The sequence below is a fragment of the Chanodichthys erythropterus genome, chromosome 2 (genome assembly GCF_024489055.1).
Source record: "Chanodichthys erythropterus isolate Z2021 chromosome 2, ASM2448905v1, whole genome shotgun sequence".
Taxonomy (NCBI): domain Eukaryota; kingdom Metazoa; phylum Chordata; class Actinopteri; order Cypriniformes; family Xenocyprididae; genus Chanodichthys; species Chanodichthys erythropterus.
Genome location: NC_090222.1, coordinates 7,324,345 through 7,334,734, shown reverse-complemented (window position 1 = coordinate 7,334,734; position 10,390 = coordinate 7,324,345). Strand labels below are relative to the sequence as shown.

Here is a 10,390-nt window from a genome sequence, read left to right as displayed (position 1 = left end):
AATTAGAAACCTAATGTTTGATGGCATTATAACAATAAAAATAAAAGGTATGCCATTTTCTTTTGATATAATTATGCAAATGTCAGAAATACCTTACGATGCATGTGTATTTAGAAAATTTTAAATGCTTAAATGCGTTTAATCACAATGCAAAAATACTCTAGGCTAGTTCTTTTGGATATGATTGGGAATCACCTCCTTTAGTGAAATGTTAATGAAATTATATAGTATTAAGACGAGTAACATATAAGAAAGGACAACGCAGCTTTTTATTTTTTTTATTTTTATTTTTTTCATTTGATAAGGGATTTAAACCTCATTAAAATTCATCACACTCTTTTTCAGGTGACTAAAGAAGCATCTGATCAGGATAGACTCCCACCTCTGTGGATGTAACGCATGCGCAGTGCGTCGCTGTGAGTCGAACGCATCGTCGGCTGTGCAGAGTGAAGAAGAGCAGGGATTGCGCTCCAGCCCGGTAATGACAGGTATATTCACTTTTATTCATTTATACGCAAAACACTGATCTATCGAAGCCTGTCGAGGTCGCTTCGACAGCGTTTATAGCAGAGATCATTGTTGGTATGTCTGTCAGGAGGGACACATTTGATGGGCAAGACTGTGACTGCTGGATGAATCTACTAATATAGTGATCGTCAAATGTGTAAAATGCTTTTGTGCTATATTGTTGGATAAGAACGACACGCTTTTCTTTTCTTTTAAACATTCGTTGGTGCATCGGACATGCCAGCACCTATTAATATATATATATATGCAGTTCTCTAATGAGGGGACTCTCGGGTACAGAGTGTCTCAGTTATACAGGAACATCAGATGACATGAAGAGCTTGGGATGACGTCATATGTGACGTTTACTGCTTTTTCATCACAGGAAAACCTTCAGATGCTCTCAAATCAAATGCAAAGACATTCACAGAATTGTGCCAATTATTATTATTATTATACTTATAATATATTTTATAATTAATCAGATGTATCGTATTTGAAAGAATCCAGTGTAAGCATTTTCATTTGTGAAAATGTATCCATCCATAGATGGTGGATACAATTGTCTTAAAAAGATACTTGATCATGTAAATTTCCTACAAATGGAGAAACGTTTATGGAGCCCAAATGGATGGCAAATGTCATTTCTGGAAGCAACACCACTGAAAAAATGGGCAGGCACTGATGCCCTCTATAACCTAACATGTTAGCATATGTTGCTATAAAGTGATGACATTGAAATTATAATGACGATGAGTAAATGTGGCTTCATTTTCTGTATGACTGCACGACATGACTTTAATTACAAAATGAGCCTAAACATTCAAATGAAACAAACTAATATTGTCAGAAGAGAGCTATGCTGAAGGGCAGCTGAGTCATTTCCTCATGGGTTTCAGCAGGTACACACTGAGCCATGATTTAATTACAGCGCTCTGCTGGAAGCTAACAGCCCTATTTCCCCCTTGTGCTCTCATCATGCAAACCATCTTTTAGAAATGCTAATATCTGAACCTCAACAGCAACAATAACTCAAACTGAAAACCAAATGGTGTTTGAACACACCCAGCATCACTAGAGGAAGACAGTGATCAGATCTGATTTTCAGCTCGCTGGTGTTATGCAGTGTGGCTGTCGTCGGCATGAAACAGAAGTTGCGATAGTCTTTTCTTTCCTATTGTAATGTATATCTGAGTGAAACAGCTTCAGGTACTAAAGACAAAAAGTAGGGCAGGACTTGATTTTGTCCATTGGGAATTGATTGGATGGTTGTGGTTTGCTATTGGTCAGTCTCATGTGAGTGACAGGTTGCAGCGCCCTCGCGGCAGTAAACGTAATCATATACGTCGATTGCAGAAATACATCGGTTTGTGTGAATGCGTTGACATTTCGAGACTCACACCTTGCTGTCAATCCCAGACAGTAACTATGAACTGGACATGCCATGGACATTTGTATTACTGACAGATGCCAGTTTTTTTTTCCGAAAAAATGTTTGTATAAAACATTGAAAGATTAATGGCAGAAGTTATGGTTATTATTTATTGGTAATAGGTTAACTAAATGATTAGTCTACTTATCAGAAAATAATTAGATTAATCTTAAAAATAATAAATAGATTAACTGACCAATCGTCAAAATAATCGATAGTTGCAGGATTGCAGCCCTACTGCACAGAGCGCCCTCCGACTTCAAGGATGAATTGAAAACACCAGCGCTCATAGTAATGACAATGAATATAGAATAACTAACTCCTCTGTATAGAAAATTGACATAAGCATATGATAATCCAATATTTCTCCAAATGTGCATGCTTTTAAACTAAAAGCCTATATTCAGACTCTTTGCATCACAGAAATACATTATATTTTAAAGTATAATATAAAACCATTACTTTATATTGTAATAATATTTTTCTGTATGTTTCATATATCATAATGAGCTTGAGACATCACAGAATGTTTTTTTCACAGCCTACCTGACTGAAATGCCTCATTAATATGCAAGTCATTTCAGCTCATTACTTTCCAATTCTTTTGTCAGGTGAGAATGGCCCATTTTCAGTGGTGATTCACGCCTCCTTGCATACTGTGTTTCTTGGCAAAAAGTGTCTTACAAAAACTAAATCAATATATTCTTTTTAAGGAGTAGGCAGCATAATTTTTTACATAATTTTGAAGCAAAAACTCTAGTTTACAACCTCCAATACCCTAAAGTATTGTAAACACAGATTTACTATACTTTTTTTGGCCTTATTTCAGTGACTTAAGTTTTTTGTTTTTTCAATAACCACGCATAAATGTTATTCCTTCAAAAACACAAACATGTACATACATGTTCCTCACATATTATTGTAGCCTAGTTTGTGCTGAATACAGTGTAATGACACTTTTTGCCATTAATATGTTTATGAACAACTGAAAAAAGCACAAATGTCAGGGCATGTCAAAACTTCTCCAGGCCCCAAATCAGCCTCGGACTCCAGAGGGTTAAAGCTGAAGCATGTCATTTTTTTATGTGATATTGTGATATTCATTAATATGCAGAGTCTCCTCTCATAGGCTGATTCACAGTTTGGAGCAGGACAACCTATTTGCCTGACCAATGGGAAGATTCAGGAAATCTGTGAAAAAAGGATTATTTTTGCAGTTTGGTTCTGCAAATACAAAACTTCAGCTTTAACAAAAGGACAATCATTATTTGTCAGTTAGTAAATTATTTGTTTATTAATGAATTTATTAAAACTACTTGGTCTTGTTGAAAATGCATATTGTAAAATGCATATTGTAAATGTCCATGTTGCATAACTAAATGACAGTGTTTCATTTGTGTGCAGATGTGAAGGATGACTTCTTGCTCAGAGATCTGTGGGTCGGATTACACTGAGAAGAGCCATGGTGCACTCAGCAGCGGTTACCAGGGTTACGGGGTGCGTTCCTACCTGCACCAGTTTTACGAGGAGTGCACTGCTTCCATCTGGGAGCGCGATGAAGATTTTCAGACACAGAGATCGCCTAGTCGCTGGAGCTCTGTGCTCTGGAAGGTGAGCTTTTGTGAAGGGTGGCCATGTTCTATTTCTATGCAAAAAAGTAGCAGCTGTAAGCCTGTTTTTATGTTTGCATGAATGTATCCACAGGTAGCCAGACTTCTGACTGTCAGTATAAAATATAGTTTACTTTGCAAGACATTAGCAGAATGTGTAGCCAATCGCAAACCTGGTTCTTCCTCCAAAGCTCTCACTGTATCAACCCAGTGCACCACAGATGTCATGTGAAGACAGACAATCAGATAAGGCTGGGCGAAATCAAATTTTATTTTTAATTACAGTTTTGGCCTCCAACGATTATGAAAACAAGATCATTGAGATTAAAAGATTATTGTGCCGCATTCAGTTTTGCAATGGTGCTCTCATTTTGTGTTGTGTTCTAAATCCAGCATTTAGAACACATCAATTTCTTAACAGAAATGCACTTTCACCCCTTAATAAAAGCCCAAATACACTCTCTGCCAAGCTGTGACATGTTTAGTTCAACTCAAACAAAGATTTACTTTTTTATATTTTTTTATATTATAGTTTAATAAATGCAAGACGATGTTTCTAGAGTCATTGAGTAATTGTATTTAATAATCATGATCTCAATATTGACCAAAATAATCATGACTATCATACTTGCAGCTCACCTCCATATGATGGCTAATAAAGCAGTGCTTATAAGTGCATTGCTGCTTTGTGTACTGGGGTAACCAGGGTAACTGCTGTATTTCTACTTTTTCACAAGTATTACCTACTATTAGAGAGTAAATCTACTATTTTTGTTCAGACCAGTTATATATAACATACTTGTAAGTTGTAACATGTTAATTTATTGGGTTAAAATGTGAGGTTTATAATTTTTTAAATATTTATTTTTGTCAGAACTAATTTTTTTTTTTTTTTAGGGTAGAACGGGGCTAAAGGCGCCATGGGGCAGAAGGCGCCTTTGGTATTATTTTCCTCTAAACCACTAGATGGCACAAAAACTTGCCGCAGCACTTTCCTAAATATCCACTTTTCAAGATACACGTGTAAATTTGTCTAATCCTGGGAAGCAATGCAAAGTTGATTCTGAGCTAGTTTGATCTAATATTTGATCTAATATTTGATCTATATTTGTTTTTTAAAATGTTGTTGATTTAAGTAACAAATGAGAATCGATTAAATTAATGTTCGTATTTTCAGACAAAGGTCTTCTTATTGATTTTCAGTTTTGTTCAAGGTAATTCAAGCAACAGTTTTTCAATAACGGGTGAATATGTAAAAGTATGGTATATGGGGTAAAAAGCGCCCCTGCTGTTGGGGCAAAAGGCACCATATTTAACATGATAATACATAGTTTGATGACTTTTCCATTCGTTGATATGACATGGTTAGATTCAGATGGCAAATATCATATATCAAACTGGGTATCCATCTTAGAGATAATACCCATATTTATAATGAAACAATCATATTTAAAAATATTATATTAATCATATAATAAAATATAATTTATTGTTACTACTATAAATCTATAATAAATATTATGGGATCTCCTACAATGCTTTCAGAATCTTTACTTTTTGAAGTAGCCTAATTTAGTTTCTGTATGTTTTAAAATATATTTTTATATTAACATAGGCCTATTTTAATGAGAGTATATTTATTGAACAAAAATGAATTCTTTTATTTATCAAAATAAACAGAAAATAGTACAAACTTTGCTAAAGTGATTCTTTTGAACAAGTATTAACCTAGACATTATTAAAAACATGTTATTTTAGTTAAAGTATTTGTATAAATACTATGTGCCTTTTACCCCATGCTAGGGGGCCTTTTACCCCACAAAAAAGGCCCCCTCACCACCTTATACATTTATAAGATTTTTAAACAAAATTAACCACTTTTATTATTTATTTTCACACAAAATCTGCTGCTCCATCAATGTTCAATGCAAACATATATATTTTTCCTGTAATCATACACTTGAGAGTAGTGAAAAGCAATTTTTTTATTAAGGTGTGCCTTTAGCCATGTTGTACCCTACTTATTATTTGTACTGTACATTTTACAATCATTTTACAGTTTTATCTTTTACAATCATTTTACAGTTTAGGATGTTGCCATAGACAAACTACATGTAGTTCTATTCAAATATAAGAATTTCCCCAAACTATTTCAACTGCTGATTCCAAGATTTTTTTAGAAAACAAATCCCCCTCTATCACCGTTTATCATAAATCATAATTTACCCTCAAGCCATTCTAGGTGTATATGGCTTTCTTATTTCAGCCAAACAAAATTGGAGTTATATTAAAAACATTCTGGCTCATCCAAACTTTATAATGGGAGTGACTGGTACCTTAGATTTTGAAGCCCAAAAAAGCATCCATCCATCATAAGTGTAACCCATACGGCTCCAGGGGTTAAAGGTGCTGTATGCGATTTCTCAAATTCGTTGTTGAACTCTGCTGATATTTGAAATCACCCCAAACAAACCCACCCCTCTCTTCATTGTTCCGCCTCCAAAACTCACACTCCAATCCTAACCACCCTGCTTCAAGTCGATCTCGAACCACGGTCCCATCGCTGCTGGCATGCAAGGCAAATGCACTACCAATGACGCTAAACACCTCATTCTCTAGCAGTCATCATTTAACTGCAAAACTCTCACTATCTGACCACTATTACACACACAATGCGAGTGGATGTCTGTTTATCACAGCTGATGTGCAACAAAATGCTTCATGAAAAATAAAGCACAGATGATGAGTGAATGACAAGAACAAAAAATTAACGTACAGTACACAAATACAAATACAAACAAGAGTTCGTTGTTAGTCACCAACAGCACAGCAGCTACAGACAATCAAAACCCAGAGTTACTTACATGATAAGCAATCAAAGCAGCCTTCTAAGCTTTTCTAATATAAACGCGGGTCATAAAGCGCTTGCCCAGTCATAACCCTTCATTCCAGTGATATTCTTTTAAGCTGTTTTGTATGGTGTCCCATCTCTCGTTCTGCAGTTTTTTTTTCTTTCTTATTTTCAAATCTCGCTCTTGTTTGTTCTCATCATACGCCTCCTAATCCTGATTGTTCACACGTTTGTTGTTGGTGTCGGCCTGACTAACTTCCAAACAGTGTATTTGAAATAATACTGAGTGCACCTTTAATAAAGGCCTTCTGAAGCAAAGCAATGAGTTTTTGTAAGAAAGAATATCAATATTTATAACTTTATAAACTATAATTACTGGTTTCTGCTAACGGCCATATGCGAGTCTAGTTCCGGCGGAAGAGTGACCTCTGATCTGACACACAACGTATTGACAAACACAGAAGCTCAGAGGATGATAGAGCAAAACAAAACAAAACACCATTCACGAATTAGAAGTCTAAAATGAAAATTTTTAAAGAGAAATGTTAGAGGATTTCGATATAAGAGAACAGGAGCTTGAGTTTGTTGCCCAGCCCTATTTGTTTGAACCACGAGAGGCGTCTACTCTCACCTAAGCTTACGTCCTATGTCATATGTCAGGTCAGAGGTCAGTGTTACGCTGGAACTCATCTTGCATAAGACCGTTAACGGAAGCCAGTGATTATAGTTTATAAAGTTGTAAATATGCTCTTTTTTTTTTTCTTTTTTTTTAATTACAAAAACACATCACTTCACTTCAGAAGGCCTTTATTAACCCCCTGGAGCCGTATGGATTACTTATATGATAGATGCATGTGCTTTTTGGGCTTCAAAATCTAAGGTACCATTCACTCCCATAATAAAGCTTGGAAGAGCCAAGATATTTAACTCTGATTGTGTTTGGCTGAAAGAAGAAATTCATATACACTTAGGATGGCTTTTCATTTTGGAGTGAACTAACCCTTTAGGGCCTCAAAAAGTGACCCTAGTTTTCTGCTAGTTCATTCTTTTTATGTGTGTAGTCATAAGATGGTCAGTTTGAGGTTGAATCATAAATGAATCTATGCAGCAGATGCCAGTACTGTCATCTTGCTAAAGCCAATGCTGTTGAATATAGTACTATGGTTGTTCTGTCACTCTTTGTCAGGTCTGTCTCGCGCTGGGAGCTCTGATTCTGGTAGCAGGGTTATCTGTGCTGCTGGTGGGCTACGCCACGCCGCCTCGGCTAGAGGCATTCGGAGAAGACGAGCTGCTCTTCGTGGATGGACGCGCAGTGCGTTTTAACCGGGCACTGGACGCCTGTAAGCTGGCCGGAGCCGTGCTGTTCTGTGTGGGCGGCAGCGGGATGGCAGTGGGGCTGCTGCTGGCTGCCTGCTCTCAAGGCAGCTCGAAGGAAGAGCTCCATCTGCAGCAGCGCTTCAAAGAGCGGCTTGCTGAAATACAGGCCTCTGTTCAGCCCGTCACCCGCGCACCCACCCCGGGAGAGGGCAAAGTGCCCGTCACGCTCTCCAAGGTACAGAGCGTCCAACCCGGCGCAGAAACCTGACCTCAGCCCTCGCCACAGTTAAATGTCAGCAAATCGAGATTCCAATGGTTTCGTGCAAAACAAAACAACAGTTCCAGGAACAGTAGAGATAGATAACACTGCACTTTCTCTGGCGCATATCATTCGTCTATATTGAGCAAGAGTACAGAGAGTATTTATGGAGATTAGCATAAGCGTACCCTACAGATCATCATGCCACAACACTGGTGCTCTTGAATAGACAAACAGCACAAATATACTTGCGTGCTATGCTGATAACAACGGCTAGGAATCAGAACACCTTTAGGCAGCTGTTCCAAAGAGCAACATATTCTTCAGCGGCGTCAAGGCATGTGCATATTAATACCTAATAAGTAAGAATAGTTTCTCCATTACACTTAAATCTTGCAATGAACCCGAATAATCCTCGCAGTCTTCACTACTTCACAGCCTCTCGCTTTAAACACAATTTCTATTGTGATATATGAGATGGAGCTAGTCAGAGTCACTCATAAACAAGCAGAAAGAAGGCTGTGCGTCTTACTGGCTAATTTATCATTGCTGCCTTACTAACATTGTCAACGGAAACTACAATGATTTGTTATTGCTCATTCAAAAACCTTCACATTGGTTCATTGCCGTCACCTAAGGTGCAATTTTTCTCCAAATCTCTCCAAGTGAACGCTTCATGCTCTATTGCTACAGTCAATCAATAGTTAGTTGACAGAACGCAATGCGTTCCAGAGAGCTGAAGCCACAATTTCACATCATGCGGCAGCATCTCAATACCACGCATCCGTTCTACTCAAATACATCAATGCTTGCGATATCAAGGGGCAAAAATAGATTAACGTCAAGATGCGCCTGTGGGATTATGTAATATCCTCTCATTGTGTAGCACATCATTCTTGCTTCAGCCTCTGTTTTCTCAAGAGGACATTAAGCGCTGTCACTGTCTGTAGGTAATTACACTCATTGGAGCGGAGCCCATTAGGACTTTCCATGTGCTTCTGCTAATGTTCTAGAGATAATGCCACTTTTTCTTTTCCTTTTTTGTGTTGCTGTTTGGCTTCATGGTAGCGTCACTGCTACTGCAGTTTCATTTAAAGTGTTTGTGACACTCCTTCCTAAAAACACAATTATTTTGTGCAGGTATTTAATTTCTTTTCTTTTCTTTCTTTTTTTTTAAATATATATTATTCACTTTGATTAAACATTGTAAACTACTTTCAAGAAAGTTGATAAGAATGAAAAACCATAGCTGCTTCTGTGAGTGTAATCTTTTGTTATTTATTATGAATTATCATTCAACATATTGCATATACATTCAGAAATTTGAAAATGACAAGGCTTGCTAATGAACTCAAACCAATCACAGGATATTTAAGAATCTAATCTCTGAGACAGGCCTAAATTAAGTTGAAATATAACATTTATAATTTAAGCTGCTTCAAGAATTGATACTTATTTAAAATGACATACTGTATGTGACATTGTGACTTTGCAGAAACTATCAAAGCTTCTGGTTTGGTTTGTGCCATCTTCTTTTGGGAAGGAGAAGGTATTGGAGCTGTTCTTACTCTTGGAACATGTCTATTTTTCAGCAAACAGAATAAAAATAACTGTTTGTTACCGTCATTGTCTGTTAGTGATCATTTTTCTTCTTTGCTCTGAATTTGCACATTTAAATTTGTCATTGAAGAGATCAAAATCACAGTACATAAAAGGTTTCCATTATTCATGTAATGCATTCTTTAATTGTATAATATTGACTATAGCACATTGTCATAATAGTATAAAGATGTGGTCATATTAGGGAAATGTCAACATAATGTTGCGGGCAAAAAGATCCATCTGGTTGTTCAGTCTGTCCTCATACATGCCCTCAGGAGAAATTCCAGATTGTGTGGATTCCTATTGAAATGACTCCGCCGAACAACAATAAAGGTGAGTCCATCTCAAGTGTAGTACAATAACGACCACACTTACAAAAGAAAACATAAGAACATAAGAATATCAGTGACACTGATTGCCACTGGATTTCATGTGTCTCATCACCAATCAAATTAATGCAAAATTATTGTAATATTTTCACTCTATAACAGGCTACTACTAATAATAACACTCAAATAATATCACTGACTATTCTTTTTAACTTATTATTTTAAATGTAACTCATATACTTTGACACTGCACTCTTCAGTATTTCAAAGAGATAACTTCTTTTCATAACTTTATTTATGTCCCCCAAGTGGCAACTGGTTTTATGGCAAGACAGACAGCCCATAAAATAAATAATATATATCCTATATACCTATAAATACCTCAAAAAAAAAAAAAAAAAAAAGTGGAATATATATATAAAAAAATACCCGAATCTAAATTTAGAATGGCTGTGGGAATAAATGAGTATCTATATCTATTAT

At 36.4% G+C, this 10,390-nt stretch overlaps 1 protein-coding gene across 2 annotated transcripts; it reads left to right on the top strand.

Moving 5' to 3' along the window:
• Positions 1-415: 415 nt before the first annotated feature.
• On the top strand, positions 416-9,590 carry nrsn1 (neurensin 1). Of its 2 annotated transcripts, none has more exons than XM_067392215.1 (3): positions 416-488; positions 3,344-3,550; positions 7,587-9,590. In XM_067392215.1, exons 2-3 carry the CDS (start codon positions 3,353-3,355, stop codon positions 7,983-7,985), a joined length of 597 nt encoding a protein of 198 aa, XP_067248316.1. In that variant the 5' UTR covers positions 416-488; positions 3,344-3,352; the 3' UTR covers positions 7,986-9,590. The 2 variants fall into 2 exon arrangements, with proteins under 2 accessions (XP_067248316.1, XP_067248326.1); XM_067392225.1 differs by having other exon boundaries at positions 427-478.
• Positions 9,591-10,390: the final 800 nt, after the last annotated feature.